This window comes from Triturus cristatus, chromosome 9 (genome assembly GCF_964204655.1).
Source record: "Triturus cristatus chromosome 9, aTriCri1.1, whole genome shotgun sequence".
Lineage (NCBI taxonomy): Eukaryota > Metazoa > Chordata > Amphibia > Caudata > Salamandridae > Triturus > Triturus cristatus.
The window spans coordinates 1188821652-1188846748 of record NC_140592.1 but is presented as its reverse complement, the minus strand read 5'-3'; the positions used below and the strand labels follow the sequence as shown (position 1 = coordinate 1188846748).

Here is a 25097-nt window from a genome sequence, read left to right as displayed (position 1 = left end):
ATGGTTAGTAGTTGTTGTGTTGCGATTAGTGGCAGATTGGCCAGGGCAATGTGTGGTGCAGGCTGCAGTGGCCTCCTGACGAGGTCCCTGGCTCTTATGGTTTTCACAAATTAAGCACTGCGGTAACTCCCTAACCCCCAAACAGTTGTCCCTAGCCCTGAGGGGGGCTCTATCCCCACACCCGCAGTGTGGAGGTTCAACCAGGACAACAAGGCACCCCTTGTGACATCTCTTGACGTCAGAGGTGCCAAGGAAGCAGTGAGGGGGCGAAGAGCAGAGGGAGGGAATGTGACATTACCACAGGCAAGGAATCGGAGTAAAATTGTCTCAACCTCCTCTGCGCGTGGCCCTGTGGTCCCGTGCACGTTCCCTCACCTCTCTTCCATGGAATGATCCAGGCCTCCGTGTTTCGATGCCAGGTTTTGTTTTGTTTGCAGAGTTTTATATAGCGCTGGCTAGACCCGAAGGTATCGGAGCGCTTTACATGAGGAGCAGTGAGTTACAGGATTACAAAAATTACATCAGTTCCAGTTTCCGATTAACAAGTATAGGCATAAGTTAAAAACATGAGTTTACAACATCACAAAAGTTATTAGCACGTTGCATAGCCAAGAGCAACACATCTTATGGGGAATGGAAGGTAGAGGGGGAAAGGTAAACATGGGAAAGGAATGCAGATATGTGAATGTTGAGCGAAATACATAAAACAACGTTTATTGCATGCAATAAATATGAAGAAGAAATGATAACAGGGACTCCAGCTTCTCCGTCGCAAAGGCTAGGATTCGATCTTTCATCTTCCCAAAATATGCCCCATTTTGAGTCTGTCTGTCTGTCTGTAACTCCCTCTTGTTCTCCAGTCACACTGGCCCGAGTAGCTACAACTCCAAATCCAACTGCTCTGTTTGAAGCACCTCTGCTTTCAGGAGCAGGTGTTCAAAAGGTGAAAAAGAGCTGATGCGCTCGTGCTAATGTGCCGGTGGCAAAGATAGTGTGCCATAAGCCCTCGTGCAAAGAAGGACATGGGTGCCCTGTCCCTTTTTTGAACTGTGAAATAGAACTATAATCGGGGTTCAGTGGGCCCCTCGGGCCCCGGGCCGCAGTGCAGCTTCACCAATGGAAGGTGCGCCCCTGGGCAGCGCCCTCTGTTGTCTTACCTGTACCCCTGCCCTTGCCAAAGACACATGCCAGTGGCTTGCGGCGGGAAGTGGCAGTGGCCGCCCCTGATTCCGTGCCCCGCTCCTTGCCTCAGATTGTGCCAGTTATGACCGCAGCCGTCATCGAAAAGGGCCTGTCTGGGCAGCTGTCACATGCCAGCGTACAAACACCTGACTATGACGTGGCACGCTGCTGGGCAAAACATCATCCCCTGAATATGTTTACCATCCCAGGTCTGTACATTCGGTGTCCGGTACCCATGGCATTCCGAGCTGGAGGAGAGAGCGGTCTGTATCCGGCATGGAGCTTCTCACGGGGCAGGTACGGGCAGCTCGGGGGGGGGTTCCGAATGCTCGAACCCTGCTCTCGTTTGGACTCTTTGAAGTTTCACTTTAATTTCCAGCATCGTCCATTGGAATGCAAGTTTTCGGATGTTATCATTCGAAATTTACAATAACCAACCATATTTCTTATTATCAAAGCGACTCGAAAATGTATTTGTTTATTAAGAAAATGGAAACATCTGTTCGCAGTTTGTATCTGCTGAGGTAAGCCAGAATCCGGTGTCGGAATCGATAGATTCGGAGTCCTGGAAACGCCTGATCTGAGCTCGGCCTCAAAAGGTTGGGTCGGGCCGGTTCAGTGGGCAGTCTGACAAGGCCAGAAGGGCTGGGGACGTGACAGGTCAGTGTGTCGGACGATGTATTGGCTGTTTGTTGTGCTGTGTTGTGGTCTGGCGGGCTGGTGTATGCTGTTCATATCCCCGACATTGCTACAAACTGTCTGCAGGAAGTGCAAACGCATACAGCCCCCATGCCTACAAAACACCAGTACACCTTGTGTTTGCAATTTCCACACTGCCCCGATGTGCTGAGAGATGTGCGTATGAAGGCCACCTGAATTAGCTATCCGGGTCGGTAATGCGGGTCACTTTTATTGTCTAAGCCCGGGCATATTGTCTGTCGCAGACTTTCCCTGGATGGGGTGGTGGTGGTGTTTAGAGCGCCCCCTAGAGACACGGGTGATATGGTCTCCCCCTGTTGAAGAACAGAAATCCAGCAAAGGTGTATAGGGTCAGTCTCACGTACCTTCAGGGGAATCCGTAAAGTTGCGCTTCTGGCTGCTTTTCTAGCTAGATAGTCGCATCAACTATTTCCCTATTATCAATGCAATATGTTTTTTCCCCATAAAGCGCAAAGTTTGCTTTTTCTAAGCACTGTATATAATCTGGTACTAGTACCAGGCGCGCTTCCCCCCAGTTTACCGTCCACGGAGGAATGGAGGGGTCGTTAGTTTTGCAGGCGTTTAAACTCGTGACCTCGGGCGCCGTTCAACTCGCGGAGTGATGTCACCTTTCGGTGCTCCTTTCGTGTCGTTGACTCGTCCAGGGGAGATTTCGTATGTCCTGTGCCCCCACCCCCCTTGTAATTTATCAAACACGTCTCTCTAGTAGCAGTCCCGCCCGGCAGGGGGTGCGCTGACGTCAGCATGGCGTTCTGTAGAGGTTTAGCATCAGCAGGGACCCTGTTACGTCAGTGCGCTGATGCACGTCCCGGTGGGAAACACCCGGGCAAATAGGAAATGCACTGTGTTTGCTGGTGTGCTGGGATAAGCAATGGAAAGTGATGACGCTCTTGCCTCCTTTCTAAGCAGAGCTTTATTCCACCCTTTTGTGCTGATGCTGCAGCGTCAGGTTGGGTGGGGGACGGAGGCACGCTGACCTTTGCCCTCCTGAGCGAGCTGAACCGCCTGCCGCCAGAGCACCATTTTAGTCCACAGCCAGCCTGGCTAGGAGAGAGTCATGCTCGCATCCTGCCGGGTTTAAAAAGAGGTGGAATGGCGCACCCGGAAATGCACTAGTCCACAAGGTCTCAGTTGTGTTTAAAAGTATTTTTTGTCCTTCCTTTAATTCATATTCATAAAATTCCCATACAAATGGACATCCAGCCAACACGTTTCGTTCAAAAGTGATTTTGAGCCTCGTCAGGGCTCACACACATTAATATCCTTGATCTCCTGCTGTGGAGATGGCCGGGAGCAATCCACAAAAGTCATAGGTCAGGTCCGACGAAAACTACAATTGGATGATCCCCATATTCATGAGAAAATGCACCAGGAACACACTCGACTGGTCCAATGATATATGGGGAAATAGTGTCTCCCATGCGATACCCGAATCCCTTGAGTCTCCATGCTCATTACTGCACGCCTGAGCAAGGTGAACACGCCTGAGCAAGCTGGACACGCCTGAACAGGGTGAACACGCCTGCCGCCTGAGCACCATTTTAATCTACAGCCAGCCTCAGTAGGAGCCAGGCTCGCATCCTGCAGGATATCCATCTGACACGCGTACACATATGGTATAAAGGACCTCCGGCCATACTGTAGGAAGGTAGGATCCTTCTAGCATGGTTACCCCCACTTTTTGCCGGGTGTCAGTTTGTTTTTGATCTAGTCTGGTTATGTTCCTGCTCATCAGGACCCCAGTCACTCGGCTTTCTCCCTAGATTCACCATGGTAAGTAATTATGTACATCCCTGTGAGAAGTTGGCCTGGTATATGATGCTCACTAGTTAAAGTGATCACCTTGTACCATGCCAAGCAACCCTTATGGTGTGGTTGTAAGTCAACCTTTTCGGACTAGCTGCCCTAGTGGTAGCGTAGGCTAAGCAGTCTTTGAGGCTAAACTCGTGAAGCGTGTTAAGCCAGCTGTTTTACCAAATGCAACCCCCTTTTATACCAATGAAAGGACACCACACAGATATATATTCAAAATATATATGTATTTATTTCTCAAAGTATCCCCTAGTCTCTTTATGAGCACAGGAGCACAAATCGTCAAACAAGATTACAGTAGAATACACAGAAGTTGCACTTTATATGGATAGGCCCTGGTGGCCGCTCAAACCATATACTAAAATAGTGGTATAAGTACCACGAACAGAAAAGGGAAAAGGCCTAGGGCCTCTAGAATCGCTGGGCCTACAAGGAGCTAACTTCAGTTAGTGACCAGGAGGTCCACGGGTGGCGTGTGCAGAGCAAATAGTCACACGCGTGCTCCCATAGGTTTCAATGGGTGCGTAAAAAGTACAAAGTTACTGCAAAAAGGATCTTCCGGATGGACTATGACCTTAAGATTGGAAACACAGACACTAGAGATGTTACTCTACACTTGGGCACCGGAGTGCCAGCTTTACCTCACCCACAGGAAGCGGGTGCATAGGTGTCGAAGTGCGTCGGGTTTCTTCTATCGGGTCAATGGAGCCTGTGGACAAAGTTGCTGCAGGCGGTCGGTCCGGAAGGGATGCGGTGGATCCAAGAGTGGATCGGAGTTGTAGAAGACCTGTAAGCAGAGGGGACAGTGTTCACAGTCACTAGCCAGTGACCAGCGTGGCACCAGGTGGGTACCAGGCGATGTCGGGTGCAAACAGGAAGACAGGTGTAGCTTGTCTCTGCAGCCACGTGGTCCCTGGAGGTCGACGACGTCCAGGAGTCGGTTCACGAGCTGTCCCACGCAGGCTCTCGCTGTCGGCGGTGTCGGCGACTTGATCGAAGCAAACAAGCCTTGGCAAAAGCAATTGTTGTGGAGAACAAGATAAGCTGATGGTTCTGACCAGCAAGGTCAGAGGGACTGCTCCTTTGGAGGGGAGCAAGGGCCAGTCTGGAGCAACCAGACCAGTGGTGTATTTCTTGAAGTTTGTCACCAAGATGGCCACTAGCCAGCGGGCCAGCAACCGGATAGGCGCGTCGAGTGGCAAAATGCAGAAGGGCCCCACGCAGATCGTGGAGATGCTGGAGAGCTCACCTTTGGTGCAGATGCTGTTCGAGGGTTGGGCTTCTCAGATCCCAAAGCACAACTTGGAGGGAGCCTCGGTTGTTGCACTTGCAGCTTGTCGTGGTCGTTTCAAGATGGCTGGCTCCACGTGTCTCGTTGCCTCCACGGGTCTCCTCTTTTCAGGGACTGTGGATCGGGCGGTGAGAGGTCTGGAGGTCCAGGTCTTGTCAGTCTCTGGGCTTGGGCTCCGGCGGGAGGCGGCGGCAAAGCAGACGTTGATTCGCTGGATGGTGCTTGCGTTAGCAAGGTGGTCACTCCCTGACCACAGGGGAGATTTCCTTCAGTCTTCTGTGCAGCAGAATGTCGAAGTTCCCGTCTTCTTCTTAGTTTCAAGTTGATTCCAGGATGTCTGAAGTCTTAGGACACAGCTCCTACCTTTAAGCGGATTCTAGGGGCCGGACTACCTGCTAGGTCCCTCCCTAAGGGTGGGACCAGGAAGGGGGTGGTTACACCCCCAATCTTTTGTCCAGCTCGCCCCAGGCCCGGGACTGGTGTGCCCCAGGACCGGATTGAACTGGCATATGCACCGAGGCTCCTTGTGAGCCACAGGCATGTCTGGTTTCTTTCAAGCCCTACCTGACCAATACACAAAATCCTGTCTGGGGTGGTGCACGCACCTCCCCTGGCAGGAAACCCTTTGTCCACACCTCCCAAGCTGGAAGGACTCCCAGCAGCAGGAGGGCAGACTTGTGTCTGTGGTGGCAGCATCCATTTTGTGGAGCTGAGGCTATGTCTGATTTTACCCGGGTTTCAGGTACTGTACATGTCGTGTCCCTCTAGAAGGGTGGAATGCTAACCCCGTCGCCAGAATTGGCGAGGGGTTAGTATTCCAATTCGTATGACACCTTACTCGACATGTTTTGATAAAGCCAAACCAAAGATAGCATTTAACCGCGAGGTTCATAATGCACTTAAGAGTATATGGTATGACGATATCTGGAAACAGTAGAAGGAAGTTGTTCCGACCACTGCAGACAGGCCCAGCTCCTGCCAGAGCACCATCTCACATGGAACCAAGCACTCTGCCTTCAGGATTGTTAAGGCCTGCCATAGGAGTGACTTATAGGTTAACATGTGTCTCATTTAAGGTTAGGTATAGGTATACTACACCTAAGTAAGAGGTGGTTACACCAACTTACCCCAGCTGAGTGATCAGCCAGTTGTGTCAAATTTGTTAGGCCAGGCCAGGGGTGGCACAATACATGCTTCAGCCCCTGGTAGGCCTTAGATACACCAATGCCCTGGGTACCTAGTGTACACTGGTACAGGGGCTCACAGGGTGATCCACTTCCAATTGGTTATGCACCTAGGGTGCATAGTGTAAATTTAGTAGAGAGAACAGCAGGCTGGGGGTCTGATTGGCAGGCCCACAGCCTCAATATGTCAAAAACCAGTGAAGCAAAAAGCAAAAAATTTGGGGTGACCATAGGATAGCAGACCCTACTCTCCTACACAATCCCCCCCCAAACGCTGGGACATTAAACTAGCCTTGACCAGTCTCGTCTTCATGTCCTAAGTGGAAGTACCTGGAGAGACCATCTGCATTCCCATGGTCAGTACCTGGCCGGTGCTCCACTGTAAAGTCCATCCCCTGTAGGGAAATGGACCACCTAAGCAGTTTGGGGTTTTCACCCTTCATCTGATTTAGCCACAAGAGGGGCTTATGGTCGGTCTGAATCTTGAAGTGAGTGCCAAACAAGTATGGCCTCAGCTTCTTCAGGGCCCACACCACAGCAAAGGCCTCCCTCTCAATAGCTGACCAATTCTTCTCTCTGGGGGTCAACCTTCTGCTAATAAAAGCAATGGGTTGGTCTTGACCATCTACATTAAGTTGTGACAGCACAGCTCCCACACCCAACTCAGAAGCATCTGTTTGGACAATAAACTCTTTGGAGTAGTCAGGACTTTTCAGGATAGGTGCAGAGCACATGGCCTCCTTCAGGTCATCAAATGCCTTTTGACAGCTTACTGTCCACTGAACCTTTTTGGGCATCTTCTTGGATGTCAGATCATTAAGAGGAGTCACAATGGACCCATAGTTCTTAACAAACTTCCTGTAGTACCCAGTCAAGCCCAAGAAAGCTCGAACTTGAGTCTGGGTGGTTGGAGGAGACCAGTCCTTGATGGATTGTATCTTACTCTCCAGTGGTTGAACTTGGCCTCCACCTACAAGGTGGCCCAAATACACAACCTTACTCTGCCCTATCTGGCACTTAGTAGCCTTGATAGTGAGGCCTGCCCTTTGCAGAGCCCCAAGAGCCTTCTTCAGGTGGATCAGGTGATCCTCCCAGGTGGAGCTAAAGACAGCACTGTCATCAAGATATGCTGCGCAAAAGTCATCCAACCCAGTAAGGACTTGGTTCACCAGCCTTTGGAAGGTGGCAGGTGCATTCTTCAGACCAAAGGGCATCACCACAAACTGGTAGTGCCCACCTGGGGTTGAGAATGCTGTTTTGGCCTTAGACTCCTCAGCTAATCTGATTTTCCAATAGCCAGCTGTCAAGTCAAATGTGCTCAAAAACTTTGCAGAAGCTAGTTTGTCTATGAGCTCATCTGCCCTTGGAATAGGGTGTGCATCTGTCCTGGTGACAGCATTGAGACCCCTGTAGTCCACACAGAACCTCATCTCTCTCTTGCCATCTTTGGTGTGAGGTTTGGGGACCAGAACCACTGGGCTAGCCCAGGGGCTCTCTGAGGGTTCAATGACACCTAATTCCAGCATTTTATGTACCTCAGCCTTTATACAGTCCCTGACGTGGTCAGGTTGTCTGTAAAGCTTGTTCTTTACAGGCAGTCTGTCACCAGTGTCCACCACATGGGTACACCAGTCAGTTTGGCTAGGTATTAGGGAAAACAGATGTTGAAATGATTGTAGAACTTGTCTACATTCAGTCTGCTGATGGGCAGTGAGGTTGCCTCCAAGGGTCACTCCTTCAACTGAGCCATCTTCAGGGTTCTGAGACAACAGGTCTGGGAGAGGGTCACTCTCTTCCTCCTGTCCCTCATCTGTAGCCATGAACAAGCCCATGTCTGCCCTGTCAACATATGCTTTTAACCTGTTAACATGGAGTACCCTGTGGGGACTCCTGGGAGTTCCTAGGTCCACCAAGTAGGTAACCTCTCCCTTCTTTTCCAGGATTGTATGGGGTCCAGACCATTTCTCTTGGAGTGCTGCTGGGGCCACTGGCTCCAACACCCATACCTTCTGTCCTGGCTGGAACTCAACCAAGACAGCCTTTTGGTCATGCCAAGCTTTCTGTAAGGCCTGGCTTGCCTCAAGGTTTTTGGATGCCTTCTCCATATACTCAGCCATCCTGGAGCGGAGACCAAGTACATAGTCCACTATGTCTTGTTTAGGCTTTTTGAGAGGTAACTCCCATCCTTCCTTCACTAAACACAGTGGGCCTCTTACAGGGTGCCCAAACAACAACCCAAAGGGGCTGTAACCAACTCCTTTTTGTGGGACCTCTCTGTAAGCAAACAGAAGGCAGGGTAGAAGGATGTCCCATCTTCGCCTGAGCTTTTCAGGTAATCCTTTGATCATACCCTTTATGGTCTTGTTGAATCTCTCAACAAGCCCATTGCATTGTGGGTGATAAGGAGTGGTGAACTTGTAGTTGACACCACATTCCTTCCACATAGCTGTCAAGTATCCTGACATGAAGTTGGTACCTCTGTCAGAAACTACCTCCTTAGGAAACCCCACTCTGGAGAATACTCCCAGCAGGGCCCTGGCCACAACAGGTGCTGTAGTGGTCCTAAGGGGAATTGCCTCTGGATACCTGGTGGCATGATCCACTACCACCAGTATAAATCTGTGCCCAGATGCAGTGGGAGGATCCATGGGACCCACTATATCTATTCCCACTCTTTCAAAGGGGACCCCCACCACAGGTAGTGGTATTAGGGGGGCCTTTGTTGTGCCACCTGATTTGCCACTGGCTTGGCAGGTCACACAGGAGCGACAAAACTCCTTTGTATCTTCATTCATGTGAGGCCAGTGAAAGTGAGGGACAAGCCTGTCCCAAGTCTTGTTCTGGCCTAAGTGTCCTGCTAAAGGAATATCATGGGCCAAGGTAAGAAGGAAGCCCCTAAATTGCAGAGGTATAACCAACCTCCTGGTAGCACCAGGCTTGGGGTCTCTAGCCTCTGAATAAAGGAGCCCTTCATCCCAATACACTTTATGGGTACCTTGAGCATTCCCAGCAGCCTCAGCAGCAGCCAGCTGTCTGAGGGGTTCAAGAGAGGGACAGGATAACTGAGCCTGCCTCAAGTCAGCCCTTGAAGGTCCCCCTGTCCCCAGAAACTCAACCTGATCAGGTTCAAGCTCTTCAGGGACAGTTCCTTCAGGGTTCTCTAGATCAGCTTCCTGGGAAGGTTGATCATCACTCTGAGGCAGGGGGGAAGGCACAGCCTTGACCCTCCTGTTCTTCTTCTTGGTAGGTGCTTGGTCCATTGTTCCAGGATCCAAGACCTGAGGTTCAGTGAGGCACTTTTTGGCCTGTGACCTGGTCACAGCAAGGACATGTGATGATATACCTAACATCTCTGCATGAGTCCTGTACTCCACTTCTGACCATAGAGAACTCTCTAGGTCATTGCCCAACAAACATTCTACTGGGAGGTCTGCACTAACCACAACCCTTTTGAGGCCAGTTACCCCTCCCCATGAGAAGTTAACAACTGCCACACTATGTGAAGTAGTGGCATTGCTGGCATTGGTCACCAGGTAATTCTCACCTGGTATGTACTGTCCAGGGTCCACAAAGCCTGGTGTCACCATAGTGACACTGGCACATGTGTCCCTGTCGGCTTGAGCCACTTTTTCGTTAATTAAAGGAGTCTGTCTGTACTTTCCCAGATTACTGGGGCTCACAGTCAGGGACAAATCAATGTCCCCATCACAGATCAAGACTGCCTGTGTCAGGGTTCTGTCTAAGTCAGAATCTTCTTCAGTTCCCATAGTGATTCCCACTACACCCTTTGTCTGGGGACCAACACTGCTAACAGTAGTACTGGGAGCAGGTGCCTTAGGGGCAACAGTGTTGGGGGCTCCACCCTTTTTACAATCACTAGTCCAGTGAGTTGTATTCTTGCAATGATTGCACCAGGGTTTCTTTTGACCTTCTTTCTTCTTCCCTTTAGGCTGGGACCCACCCTCTTTAGCAGTAGTTTGGGGCCCTGTTGAAGACTTCTGGTCTTTAGATTTCTGATCTCCACCCTTTTGGTCTGTTTTCTTCTGATCACCCCCTTGGCCCTGGTTCTGGTTCTTTTGCTTAACCCTGGTTCTGACCCATTTGTCTGCCTTCTTTCCCAATTCTTGGGGAGAGGTCAGATCTGAGTCAACCAAGTGTTGATGCAGTTGCTGGTTTTGACAGTTATTTAAAATCTGTTCTCTCATCATCAAATTGTACAATCCTGTATAATCAGATACCTTACTTCCCAGCAACCAACCCTCCAAAGCCTTAGTGGCACATTCAATGTATTCAGACCAGTCCTGAGTCTGTGTCTTCTGGGTGTCTCTGAACATTAACCTGTACTGTTCAGTGGTTAAGCCTAACCCATCAACTAGGACACTCTTCAGGGCTCTGTAATTTCTGACATCCTCCTCCCTAACAGTGAGGAGTCTGTCTCTGCCTCTTCCTTCAAAGGAGAGCCAGAGGATTGCTGCCCACTGGTCGTCAGGAACCTGCTGCACTTTGCAGGCTCTCTCAAGAGCAGTCATCCATTTGTGGATGTCATCCCCACTTTTGTAGGGGGGCACAACCTTAGACAGGTTCCTATTATCAAAGACCCTATCTTTGTCCTTAGGGACAATGCTGCCACCAGTGGGTATGGACCCACTCTCTCTAGGTTGCCTAGCCTTGTTCAGTTTCTCTTCCATCAGGGCTACTTCTAGCTCCTGCTTCCTGATCCTCAGCTGGGCTTCCTGCATTCTGGCCTCATGTTCCCTCCTCTGAGGGGTGGTCATCCTTCTCCTGGAGTGACCTTGAGAGCCTCTAGAGGCATGAGAAGCATTAGAGTCACCTGAGCGATTCCTTTGCCTCCCAAGCCCCTGGTTAAGTCCACTGGGGAGATCCAATGGGATGATCCCATTGTCAGTCCCCAATAGCCTTAGATTAGCTGGGCCAAGTATAACACTTGGCACTGGGCTAGTTCTCCCTTCATCCTCACTACTTTCTGTATCCTCACCACTTTCCTCCTCTGTAGTATGATTCTCATCTAAGGGATGGCTATTGTAAAGGGGTACTTCAGTAGCATCTTCAGAAGGGGGGCCTCCTGTTCCTGTCCCTAAGGGGCCTAACTGGGAGGCTTTCCTGAGAGCTTTCTGATCTTCATCAGTCTGTAAAAGCTCCCTGAGTTCAGCAGAAGTAGGATTCTTGGGCTGTTTAAGGCCCCTGATATTTGCCAACTGCCTGAGCTCATTTTGATTAAGGGTAGCAAAGATGGATGGTGCCCTCTGGGGGTCACTCTCAACAGAGATGGGTACAGTGGACCCCTCTGCCCCAGCCATTGCTCTTAAGTGTGGGTGGATGTGTTGCAATCTACCTACACTTGGGTTTACCTACTAAACCTATCTAGTAGTTGTAGTCAGGGTGTGCTACTCCCTTTGCTCTACAACAACTAAGTTCAGTAGAACTTATGTATATCTAATCTTGTTTTATATGTACCTACAGGTACCTATGTGATCTTTCAATTGGTAACCAAGAGATTACAATGGTAAAACACAGCAAGCTCAAATCCAACCGCTGCTCACCAATGTGAGAAGTTGGCCTGGTATATGATGCTCACTAGTTAAAGTGATCACCTTGTACCATGCCAAGCAACCCTTATGGTGTGGTTGTAAGTCAACCTTTTCGGACTAGCTGCCCTAGTGGTAGCGTAGGCTAAGCAGTCTTTGAGGCTAAACTCGTGAAGCGTGTTAAGCCAGCTGTTTTACCAAATGCAACCCCCTTTTATACCAATGAAAGGACACCACACAGATATATATTCAAAATATATATGTATTTATTTCTCAAAGTATCCCCTAGTCTCTTTATGAGCACAGGAGCACAAATCGTCAAACAAGATTACAGTAGAATACACAGAAGTTGCACTTTATATGGATAGGCCCTGGTGGCCGCTCAAACCATATACTAAAATAGTGGTACAAGTACCACGAACAGAAAAGGGAAAAGGCCTAGGGCCTCTAGAATCGCTGGGCCTACAAGGAGCTAACTTCAGTTAGTGACCAGGAGGTCCACGGGTGGCGTGTGCAGAGCAAATAGTCACACGCGTGCTCCCATAGGTTTCAATGGGTGCGTAAAAAGTACAAAGTTACTGAAAAAAGGATCTTCCGGATGGACTATGACCTTAAGATTGGAAACACAGACACTAGAGATGTTACTCTACACTTGGGCACCGGAGTGCCAGCTTTACCTCACCCACAGGAAGCGGGTGCATAGGTGTCGAAGTGCGTCGGGTTTCTTCTATCGGGTCAATGGAGCCTGTGGACAAAGTTGCTGCAGGCGGTCGGTCCGGAAGGGATGCGGTGGATCCAAGAGTGGATCGGAGTTGTAGAAGACCTGTAAGCAGAGGGGACAGTGTTCACAGTCACTAGCCAGTGACCAGCGTGGCACTAGGTGGGTATCAGGCGATGTCGGGTGCAAACAGGAAGAAAGGTGTAGCTTGTCTCTGCAGCCACGTGGTCCCTGGAGGTCGACGACGTCCAGGAGTCGGTTCACGAGCTGTCCCACGCAGGCTCTCGCTGTCGGCGGTGTCTGCGACTTGATCGAAGCAAACAAGCCTTGGCAAAAGCAATTGTTGTGGAGAACAAGATAAGCTGATGGTTCTGACCAGCAAGGTCAGAGGGACTGCTCCTTTGGAGGGGAGCAAGGGCCAGTCTGGAGCAACCAGACCAGTGGTGTATTTCTTGAAGTTCGTCGCCAAGATGGCCACTAGCCAGCGGGCCAGCAACCGGTTAGGCGCGTCGAGTGGCAAAATGCAGAAGGGCCCCACGCAGATCGTGGAGATGCTGGAGGGCTCACCTTTGGTGCAGATGCTGTTCGAGGGTTGGGCTTCTCAGATCCCAAAGCACAACTTGGAGGGAGCCTCGGTTGTTGCACTTGCAGCTTGTCGTGGTCGTTTCAAGATGGCTGGCTCCACGTGTCTCGTTGCCTCCACGGGTCTCCTCTTTTCAGGGACTGTGGATCGGGCGGTGAGAGGTCTGGAGGTCCAGGTCTTGTCAGTCTCTGGGCTCGGGCTCCGGCGGGAGGCGGCGGCAAAGCAGACGTTGATTCGCTGGATGGTGCTTGCGTTAGCAAGGTGGTCACTCCCTGACCACAGGGGAGATTTCCTTCAGTCTTCTGTGCAGCAGAATGTCGAAGTTCCCGTCTTCTTCTTAGTTTCAAGTTGATTCCAGGATGTCTGAAGTCTTAGGACACAGCTCCTACCTTTAAGCGGATTCTAGGTGCCGGACTACCTGCTAGGTCCCTCCCTAAGGGTGGGACCAGGAAGGGGGGTGGTTACACCCCCAATCCTTTGTCCAGCTCGCCCCAGGCCCGGGACTGGTGTGCCCCAGGACCGGATTGAACTGGCATATGCACCGAGGCTCCTTGTGAGCCACAGGCATGTCTGGTTTCTTTCAAGCCCTACCTGACCAATACACAAAATCCTGTCTGGGGTGGTGCACGCACCTCCCCTGGAAGGAAACCCTTTGTCCACACCTCCCAAGCTGGAAGGACTCCCAGCAGCAGGAGGGCAGACTTGTGTCTGTGGTGGCAGCATCCATTTTGTGGAGCTGAGGCTATGTCTGATTTTACCCGGGTTTCAGGTACTGTACATGTCGTGTCCCTCTAGAAGGGTGGAATGCTAACCCCGTCGCCAGAATTGGCGAGGGGTTAGTATCCCAATTCGTATGACACCTTACTCAACATGTTTTGATAAAGCCAAACCAAAGATAGCATTTAACCGCGAGGTTCATAATGCACTTAAGAGTATATGGTATGACGATATCTGGAAACAGTAGAAGGAAGTTGTTCCGACCACTGCAGACAGGCCCTGCTCCTGCCAGAGCACCATCTCACATGGAACCAAGCACTCTGCCTTCAGGATTGTTAAGGCCTGCCATAGGAGTGACTTATAGGTTAACATGTGTCCCATTAGGTATAGGTATACTACACCTAAGTAAGAGGTGGTTACACCAATTTACCCCAGCTGAGTGATCAGCCAGTTGTGTCAAATTTGTTAGGCCAGGCCAGGGGTGGCACAATACATGCTTCAGCCCCTGGTAGGCCTTAGATACACCAATGCCCTGGGTACCTAGTGTACACTGGTACAGGGGCTCACAGGGTGATCCACTTCCAATTGGTTATGCACCTAGGGTGCATAGTGTACATTTAGTAGAGAGAACAGCAGGCTGGGGGTCTGATTGGCAGGCCCACAGCCTCAATATGTCAAAAACCAGTGAAGCAAAAAGCAAAAAATTTGGGGTGACCATAGGATAGCAGACCCTACTCTCCTACAATCCCCAATTGGCTACTGTTGTACCCTTGTAAGTCCCTAGCATATGGTACTAAGGTACCCAGGTCATAGGTATACCAGGGGTTTCCAATGGGCTGCAGCATGTATTGTGCCACCCACGCGAGTCCTCTTAAACTGTGACTACAGGCCTGCCATTGCAGCCTGTGTGAGTGGGTGCTTGCACCTCTCACAATACATATAAGTTTCTTTCTATCTGAGGTCACTGCACTAAAAACCTGTAAGTCACCGCTATGGCAGGGTCTTCAGTCCAGAGGGCAAGGGGCTTGGTTATAAGTGTGAGGGTGCCCCTGCATGAGCAGGACACCCCTACAAACCCTTGGAGTCGATTCTCCAGCCTTTGAGAGTGCTGCCAGCAGTCATTACAAGATATCGAACTATATATTGGCTGCACCAAACCCAGTCATGTTTGGTATCAACCCAGTTTTCATTTTTTTTTAAAAGGTACAGTCACTCAAAGTTTAGAACGTGCAGAGAAATTCTATCTTTTTCATAATTACTTAAGGAGTGCAAAAAATAATCATGCTGCTATAAATGTCGCCTTTCTGCTTATCACCATAAAGCTTGAAAAATGGAGCAGAAGTCAAATTTTGCTTTCCTTCTTTAAACAGCTGCTTTAATTATTCTCGGTCTCCTGGCGTGCATTTTTTTGTTTGGCTGCTGGCTCTTGCAGCAGGCATTGTGACCTCTGAACTCAACTGTAACAAGTTCCTACAGGCGAGTGACTACATCATTTCTTTGCCTATTACTTTTCTTTGTAATAGGCGACTGAATGGTCAGAAGTTTCCTATGATAAAGAAATTAGAGAGGCATTTTTAAACCAGGATTGCAGAATCCTATGTATTATAGATTCTTTGCAGAAGGAACTCCTTGTGTGCACCTGCATCCCTAGTGGGGAGTTTTAAAATTCTTCTTGGACGAGAAGTTAGATGCTGCCTGCGTCACTAGTTCTCTCCCCCAGATTGATGAACTGTACCCGTGTCTTGTTGCAGGAATTATTTGTACACCCCAGAAACAAGAGAACCCTGCAGTAAGTTGGTTTCCAGCATGTATGGCTGTGGATAAACATGCTCTGCATACTACTGCCATCTATTGTCGGGATTGGACATTTGCAACATGTTTTTCTTCGTAGGAGTCTTTCTAGTCACAAGATGTGACACTCTACCCTAAGCTGGTGTCCCCACCCAGCTCCTTCGAATACTTCAGACCATACAGAACGCTGCAGACAGACTCATCCTGTACCTCCTCAAATGAAACCACATTGTGCCCCACCATAGAGACCGCCACTGGCTCCCCATCCAGAACAGATACCAGTTCATTATCCTCACACACGCCTACAAAGCCTTTCACAACCTATGACCTGCCTATAGCAACCATTGGCTGATCTTCCAACAACCCTCCAGACACCTGCACTCCTCCTTATTCCCCTTCGCACAAACCCCCCCCCCCCCTCGCTCCCATCGCAGCCGCATAGGTGGCTACTCCTTTTCCTACATCACTGCCAAGACCTGGAACAACCTCCTTACAGCCCCCTCGCTGACAGACTTCAGAAAGGCACTCAAGACCTGGCTCTTCGACACAGGCACAGCGCCCAGATACCCCCTAAGGGTGACAGTGTGCGCTTTACAAATGCTTGATTGATTGATTGATGTGTTGTGATTCCTCCCTATGAGGAAATGTGCATGGGCACAGACTCCATGTTAGATTGTATTTATTTCTGCCTTCGGGTTTGGACGTTCGCCGACAGGGATCACAGTTAGTCGTGTCCTGACCACATTTTTTCGGTCCCACTTGGTTAGTTTTTGATACAGACATACACAAACAACCAGTCCTAGTCTTTCGTGGCGCCTTCTTCTTACATTTACTGAAGGTAATGATGGCCAACGCTGGACACCGCAGACTTCCACATGCCCTTCTGGGACCACATACTCTTCTTCGGTCCTCAGTACCAGACAGTGCAGACCAGAAGGCGCTGGTAGAGCGGGTGCCTTTCTAATGTTGTCCCTGGTTTGTCCTGCAACGTGTCAAGAGGATACCTCTTGGAGTTCTGCCTCACTTGCCATTTGAAGCAAACTCTTAAAGTATGGAAGGAAAAGACATTGGGTTTAGCGCAAGGTGCACCAGCTGGCATCCTCCGATATTTCAGCTCTCTTTGGGAAGGAAGATACCTTTGGCATCAAGGAGGGCAAAGAGGCTGGCCCATCAGGAATCCTGGCAGGGCAGGCGACTGCCAGTAAGTTGGGAGATTCGAGTCCATCAGACCATGAGGCAGTACAGGTCACCGAGATCACCCTAGTATGAAGACCACACCCAGGCCCATAAGGACACCGCCTAGCCCGAGACCCATGCCTACAAGCACAAATAGTCCCACACTAATGTAGAACCCCAAGCGTGGACACAAAAGACGCCCCCTTTAGTGCCTTCACTGCCTTCGGGCTTTAGGTGGCAAGACTTCAGATTTGGCCATGGCTCCATCCAACGGGCTCTACCGTCACTGGTCTAAGAGCCCTACATATGCGAAGGGTCGTGAGTGTCACCTCTTGTACCACCAGGACGGTGCTGAAGGCATGAGCAAAGATAATACCAAAGCTCCTGTCGATGCCAAAAAGCTGGTCAGCATCTGAATCCAAAGAATCCGAGGTCCCTTTCCTACAGATGCTCCAGAATAAGCTTGACGCCAGGTAGAAGTCACCAGGAAGATTTGAGCAAAGCCACCCCTGCAGAAGCCATCAGATACCCTTCCCAGCAAGAGGAGACTCACCTTCAAGAGTGAACCTTCTTCGAAGCCTCCGTCCGCTGAGCCGGCACCAAAGAGACCGGCACACCAACCCTCTTCCGCATCCTCCACCTACATCCCTGCCTCCACCACCAATTGCACCTTAAGTAGCACCTTGCTTATGCATACTGTCCCCTCCGCCTCCGCCAGAGTCACCTGAGGGGTCTCCTCACACCGTTTCCCACTCTGGCAGTCTATGTGGTTCTTTTGACCTATATGATCAATTCTTTGACTTAAATCCCACTGGTGAATCCTGGGGTGACCCTGATTAGGATCTCTACCACCCCAAAACATCTCCAATGGATGATACTAATGTCCTACCATGAGGTCAAATGACAGGCCGCAGCATTCTGTAAGATGACTATGTAGTAGTCCATAAAAAAATTATATTGTAAACTTATTGAGTCGCACATTTGCGACCACCTGGAGGCTTTTCTGTGCACTTGTTTGCTCTCTGCGGTTGTCTGTGCATCTCGACTAGGTTTGCGGTAGACCACTAGGAATGACAGACACTTCCACAGAGAGCAAACGTCAGCGATCATGACCCTATAACTGGATTATCTGCACTAGAGAGGTGGCGGCTCATTCTTATACCATACTATTAAATGGGGAAAAAAAGCATTTGCCTGCAAAAAAAAAAAAGACTCTTGAATGACGAGACACATTTAAATATAGATGAGCTGTAGCATCCTTAATTATGAAATCACGCAAATTGCAGTATAACAGCCACAGGTCATCCAATGTGTTCATAAAAAGGGTTAATAAAGGGATAATAAGGAACGGCGGGCGGAAGAAATAAAAATGTAATTGACTGTGGATGATTAGGGAGAAGTTTGTAGAATGGAGTCGGTGTGTTGTTTCTATGGTCTTATGGGGCGTTGAGGTCTGCCAGAGATGAGACCCGCAGCGAGAGAAGAAAGAGGTCGGGCAGAGCAACGAATGGCTGTGGGAAGAGGATTGAGGAAGTGTTGCAGCCCGCCATTGTGAAACTGAACGCACGCATGGCGCGCTGAAAATAAAAACAAGAAGCTGCCGCCATTGCTCAAGCAGCGACCCACAAGTGGTGTGTGCGTCTGCCATTGCTGAAGTGCTGGATGCTGGGCTGCTTGGAAAAAAAATATTATTTGAAATCCAAGGGGCAGGGGGTGGATGCCACGCTAAAGCGTTGCTTTAAAGAGGGAGTGTTGGGTCAGGCTGGATATGAAAGAAGCGGCTGCCATTGCTATGCGCTTGCACAGCATGTTGTGCCTGCTTCTGCAAGACATTAATTAAGTAAATAGTTCTCCTTAACTGCTTATGAAAGCTAGAGAGTAAGGACACATGTAAGAGGGGCTGTCCTTATGAGAGGTAACAGGAGAGAGGGAAGTACTAAAGAGAGGACTGCTAAGCCTATTGACAAATCAAAAGCCATCATTTACAAAGGACAGCAAGATGAGCCAATTGTAAAGATGGACAGAGCTTAATGCCCATATCCTGAATACAGCATGCCTCGAAGAGACAGCGCTAGCGCTGCTTAGGTGAGACCTAAAAAGAAACATGGGATAAAAATCCCATAAAGCTATTTATTTTGGGGCAAAAACAACCCAAACAAACTCCCATATTGTGGCAACACATTCCTACAAGTAAACTTTTGACAGGAAAACTTTTATGTTAGAAAGTTTGAATGCATGAATATTTTTGCAAAGTTGACAAACTTTGCAAACTCTGTGAAGTTGTAAAACTTTGCCCAACTTTGTGGGTAAAAATGTATATTTAATAATATTCAGCTCTCATTGGTCTCAACCCTTTGACAGTCATCATAACAATCTCCTGTGCTCCAGGGGAATGCTCTAACCCCATTCATGCAGAAAACTGCTGAAACACACTGCAGAGTCCTACTTAGTTTTTAAAATCCCGATGCACCGCTCTGTGATAAAACTCTCAGTCTGGGGTAAAATCCTGCACACTTGGAACTACGTAAACCACCCCACAGTCTGCCTCTAGGAGCTTTTGTTAAGTAGACAATTTAACCTGATATTGTTTTCAGTTTCTAAGACCAGGTGGTTGTTTGTGTATCATTTTTAATTTCTTTATTTAGAGCTGTTTACAAAAAGATCATATTGAAGTAAAGCATTACTCCAACGAACATTATTTAGGTAAAATATATATTTGCCAAGCAGCTATTAGAAAGTCATATATCACAATAATAAACAATCTTCCCCGCGTCAGCGAAAACTTAGCACGATGATAAGGTGGGACATTGCTCTCCGACGTTAGTCTCACAAGGTCTATAATCCCAGATATGGTGCACTCCCCAGTTTACAAGTCCCCAGTTCATTAATAGTAATTAGTTGGCCGCGCTTCAACGACCTGAGGGGCAACTAACTCAGGGAAGATGGATCCACATAGCAGCCCTCATATAATGCGGCATCCACAGCGCGCGTCAGCGGGGGTGGGCCCGGATACAGGATAGGGCAGGGCCCTGGACCCTCTAAGCCTGTGCGATCCGCTGACTATACTAGTAACATCTGTATACGATGATCCAAGGGTACATGTTTACTGTAAGTCCATAAGTGCATATATTTGCTATGTGTTTACTACAAATGCCAATAAAAAGTAAAAAAAAAAAAATCACAATAATAAACAAATCGGTGCCACACATCTATTTGAATGATCGTAAAGTTTGTATAAAAAAGGTTGAAACAATAGGAAACCTGTTCAACAAAGAGAAAGAGGGAGCAGGAAAGGAACATTATCTTGCCAACAATGCAGTGTTTCAGAACAAAATCATAAAGTGTGAACACTATTTTAATTTCTTAATCTGCTTACATTTATAAGAATGTGGTTCAGATACGTTACCTAGTGTGTGTTGTTTTTTCCATAGACTTCCTAACACCCCAATTACACAGCTGAAAGTCAGTAGTTCTATTTTTTCCAATTTGTAGCATATTTTTTGCGTTTATACTCATTTATGCTCTCTCTTTTATGTTCAGTGTTACTTGTGCTTATCTTTTTCAGTGCTCCGATTGTCTTAAAACTTTAAAATAAATTAAAATGGAAATTATCAGAATAGCTCATTATAGAAACTTCTGAATACATTTATCATGTGCTGGCAAAAAGCAACACGTTTTTAGGTTAAGATCCTTGAATTATACCCGCCAGATGACTGCCCCATTTTCAGCCCATGATGCACCTGTACCAGGCTCTTGAAACCAGGCTTTACCAGTGAAACCAGGGAACGCCGGGTTTTATGCCTGTTCTTGCACCATTGAACGAAGTCTGCTACATTTCCGCCTTGTCTTTAACCTCAGGCAACTGAGAAGCATTGTTTCCCACTCTAATTTTCTTCTCTTTCCTTAGGACTTGGATGACGATGAGTATGATGTGGGGAAGCCGAAGAAGCAGCGGAGATCGATAGTAAGAACGACGTCAATAACCCGGGTCGGTGGAGATTCATTTTACTAACAGGACGGGAGGGCGCATGCTTCATGGGTTGGGATGTCGTTTTGTTTTTGTTTGACAGGCTCTCTTGAAGCGACTAGAACTACACCACTTGTTTTTGTTCGTTGTTGGGACACACTTTCACCACTGATGATAGGCGGGAAACCAAAAGTATGTAGTAGAAGAACTTGTTTATTCACGGCTCTGCTGGCTTTTGTCTGGTTAGTCCTAATCCTCATCTTGTAATGATTCAATAATGCATCCTAAAGGCAATTAACTTCATGAATACCAGGTCAGCCCTGCCAAGTACCACGCATCAGGCGTTAGACTAACGCATTTCAATGTAGTCCTATTAACATGCTTCTTATTTCAATTTCAAGGGTGTACTGGGCTCCAAGAGCCACATACGTGCTGTCACACACTCACAACGTCTCTACGGTGCGAGGGGTGATCTGGGATGGTCAGACAGCCACACCCCACCACCATGTGTGCTCAGGAGCAGGATCCCTGATTAGCGCTCAAACAAGGGTGGAAACACATGAGGCATAGGACATCTGATGACCTCCAAGCAAGACATGAAAGACCTCTTTACCATAAGGGATCCATATAATATTTTCAGAGTGGCCTTCACTTTTGAAAATCAGCCATAAAAAGAGGGTGCTCGTAGCCACAAGCAGGATGTGCGGGCCATGAATATTTTGAATCTTCTGATCCTTCCAGGGGTTTGTGTTCAGGGTGTCCTGTCCCAGTGGTGCCCGATCTCCACTGCAGTCTGCTCTGCGTCAATAGCACCTGGATGCCTGGTGGCCACTGTGGTCCTTTATCCCTCATCTGACTTTTTCTGGGCTTCCTCTGCCCACATTGGCTTCCTTCACCAATAACACCCACCCCGTCCAGTCTAACACCTTAGAGTTGGTTTCCTGTACTACAACGGAAGACGTTGTTACCGAGGCAGAAAGAGCTTTGCTGCTAGGTGATTGGTGTTGGCATTATTGATTTCCAAAGAGTCCTACAGAATAGATCTTTTCTGTAGATGGAGTTCACTGGTACTACTTGAGTGTGAATCCTACACGGCTGATGTGCCATGGGCGGCGCTTGATGGACCCTCATCTGCTCTGTCCTGGGGTAAGACTTAGTGGAGGTGACCAGTGCGGGTTTGGGTAGAATTAGGCAGGTGATTCCGGCTTCTTTAGTCCGATGTAAATGTAAAATGTAAATGTGTTTGTACTTGTATAGTGCACAGCTACCCCATTTCGTGGTTTCCCGGCGCTGTACTCATACCGCTAGGCTTTTCCCTGTGAAATGTCCACTCCTGGGTATCCCCAGGGTGAAGCCAGGCATCCCAGCGCTGTTGGGGCTGTTGTGGAGATTAAGCAAGCTATTGCCCAGAGTTGCAGCGTGGGACTCATGATTAGAATAGGCACCGAGGCGAGAAATCAGGTCCGAGGAATTATGAGCCCAAGACACGCCGAGGCAGGAATTGAACCCTGGTCCCGGGCCAGACCTCTGCATCAGGGTCTGCCGCTCTAACCATTGAGCCACACTTCTCCACTTCTCAGATGTTGTTGGAAGCACCAGGCGGAGGGTTCAGCTCGTTAATAAGTAGGCAAGTCAGAAACTTCAATCCAGGATATGGTGTGTATCTATTGGTGGTTTGTTTGCAGTGCTCTCGGGGGTGTCTGCTCTCTCTGTGGGAGAGAGATGCCAACAAGACTGGTGTTTGTGCTGCATCAACTGCATCGTGGTTACAAGAAGTTACCCAACTTTTTACAGTGAACCTGGGCAGTGCAGCTTTGACATAGACTTGCAGGTGGTCCGTGGCTAGTGGGGTTGGTTTGCGCCTGTATTTGTAGTCGTTTTTTTAAATTTCTCAATGAGATCAGAGTCTAAAAAAAAACACTGGCACCATTAGCAGTGATTTTTAGATCGATGACCGTACATGGGAACACTGCCCCTTCCGCCTTGGCAGCCACTATCCGATGCCCTGCAGCGGCCCAGAGGTGTGCACTTGGAGACCGATGCAAGTACCACAGGAATTGTGTCTTTCATCTAAAATTCAGTCTAATGCGTGCATAAAAGCATCTCGACTAGGTTTTTATATACTGGCCCTATTTAGATATTTTATAACGTGTAAACTTTGCACCTTGGGGTCTTCAGGGTGCTGTAACTAAGAAATGTCAGTGCTTTTATATATGGTATGAAGGCCTTAAGCATATTATATCCTGAAAGCTGTTTTTTGAAGTGCCCTTTGCATTGGTATTTATAAAGCGCGTTCCATACCCCTTGCAGCCCCAAAAGACCCACCAGCTACTCCTCATATATAATTTATTCTATGGAAACAGAAGCAGAATGAGATACTCGCATGGTCCATGGAGGATACCCTTCGCGCAGCTCAGCACGCTAGGAGCATGCGCTGTGCAGACGTGCCCGTGAGGTGTCAGCATCAGTTTATCACGTGACTTTGACCAAGAAACTGCAGCGCAGAAGGTGTCCTGCACAACGCTGCTTTTAAAATAGGAATGGGAACACAAAGAAGTGTAAACACTTGCAGGGACGCTCCACTAACGCTGTAGTGATGTCCATAACGTCTTCAATACGACCGGACATTAGCCCAATAAGGTTAATGAACAGCCTGCCTCAACATGGACATCTTGTGGCACAATGCTGACCCTTTGTGCCGCAGGGCCATCACAAGGAAGAGGGCGGCGTATGAGGCAGAAGGGTACTATGTCCCAGGTTCTGTAATACTTGAGCTAAGTTTATTATATACATTTTTAAATGCAAGCAGCTTGCCACCTTCAATAACGAGGCATCTTAAGTGACATTACCACTAGGTGGCGCAAGTTATCTATTTCGCCGGTGTACATTTTGCTCTGCAAGCCATGCTTTATTGGAGTATGTACTTGAAGGCCTGCCCACTCTCCGCCCATATTGGTCATTGGCTTGTGTCATTGTCCTTAGTAAATACTGGCTTCTGATTCGCTATTAGGCTTGTTAATCCCTCCTTAGTACCGCCTCGTCTTCAATTCTAACGTCCCATGAGGACTGGCCCTTTTACTTTGGTTGTTACACTTATGTCTTCTTTAGTCTGTAAGCACTATTTTCTTTAATGATTTTCTTTTACTGCAGGAGAGTCTCTCGTGCGCAGTTGTGACCACCGGCTTGTTTATTTTACTCGTAGCAAATGAGGAGCTCTTTAGGGGCCATTGGAGAAAGAAGGGGGCAACTCAGCGATGCCTTCAAGCATTTAGAATGCAATAGGTCTCGCATTTGCGAGAATTGAAGCCATTGCCATTGTAAATGACAATGCCTTTTATTTATGTTTTAACAATCAAAGCATAAACAAAAGGCAGTGTCATTTACAATGGCAATAGCTCAAAATCACGTAAATGTGAGACCTATTGCATTGCAGATGCTTGTTTTTAATTACTTAGAAACCGGTGCTTATGGCAAAAACAGACGACAAATCCACATGGCAGTGTATAAAGTTTTGGGTCTAGGCGTACAAAAAAGTCTGACCAGCCTGTCTTCTTTAAAAAGGCAGAAAATGTGGTGTCCGTCATCCCTACGTGGACAGCGCTGTCAAACTAAATTTGCTGCTTTGTGTATTGTGACTCTTGTAGCCCAGTGTTCATTTATTTCTGCAGTTTTATATAGCACAAACAAGACCCAAATGGATGCCATAGTGACTTACATAGAACAGTTTCATATTGCCATATCAGTTTACAAAATAACTGTTTCATGTGAACTTTAATAAATGGGTCATTACAGTGTACGTTAAGGCTTTTAGACAAATTGTACAAAAGTAGAGGCAGAATAGCATAATTACAGTGCAAATGAATTAAAAAACATTCATAATTGAAAAGCGAATCGAAAAATTCTGGATTGGGCATTGCATCGTTCCGTGCTGCATGGAGAATTTTTTATACCATTCTGATCCTTCGTGACTAAATAAATCACCAACATGGCTGCCATCCAGTGAAGGGCTGTGTAGCAGGTTTGTGGTCTAGTCATTACATTTTAATACACACAGCATGGCCACCTCCATGCTCAAAGCCACAATTGCCTTAACACCTGAGCCCAGATTTCAGGGCCCCTCATTCTCCTGTATCTCTGCATCACCTCTGCTCGGGAGGCATCCTGCCCTCCATGCAGCAGGCCAACAAAGTGGGGGCCGCCTCCTCTGACACCGCACAGGGCACCCGCATGCGGGCAGCAGATGACCAGCTCACACATCTTCGAGAATCGATTTGCCACCATCCACATCTGCTAACGGTGCCAATAGGAAGAATACGGTTCCGGAAGACTCATCAGATAATGAGGAAATTAAATTCCCTTGACTTTCTTTAATTCTTCCCTCCTATTTGCTTCTGTGTTCATCAAGCTGCT

The 25097-nt window shown here is 48.3% G+C and overlaps 1 protein-coding gene across 14 annotated transcripts in view; it reads left to right on the top strand.

The window, feature by feature from the left end:
- Positions 1 to 25097, top strand: part of PACS2 (phosphofurin acidic cluster sorting protein 2) — a 456225-nt gene that overhangs the window by 363778 nt on the left and 67350 nt on the right. For 8 of the 14 annotated variants that reach the window (XM_085627187.1, XM_085627181.1, XM_085627184.1 and 5 more), the window contains exon 7: positions 20628 to 20708. In XM_085627187.1, coding sequence (XP_085483313.1) covers positions 20628 to 20708 — 81 coding nt within the window. The remainder of the gene's footprint in view (positions 1 to 20627; positions 20709 to 25097) is intronic. The other 6 variants (XM_085627192.1, XM_085627190.1, XM_085627191.1 and 3 more) reach the window with 1 other exon arrangement.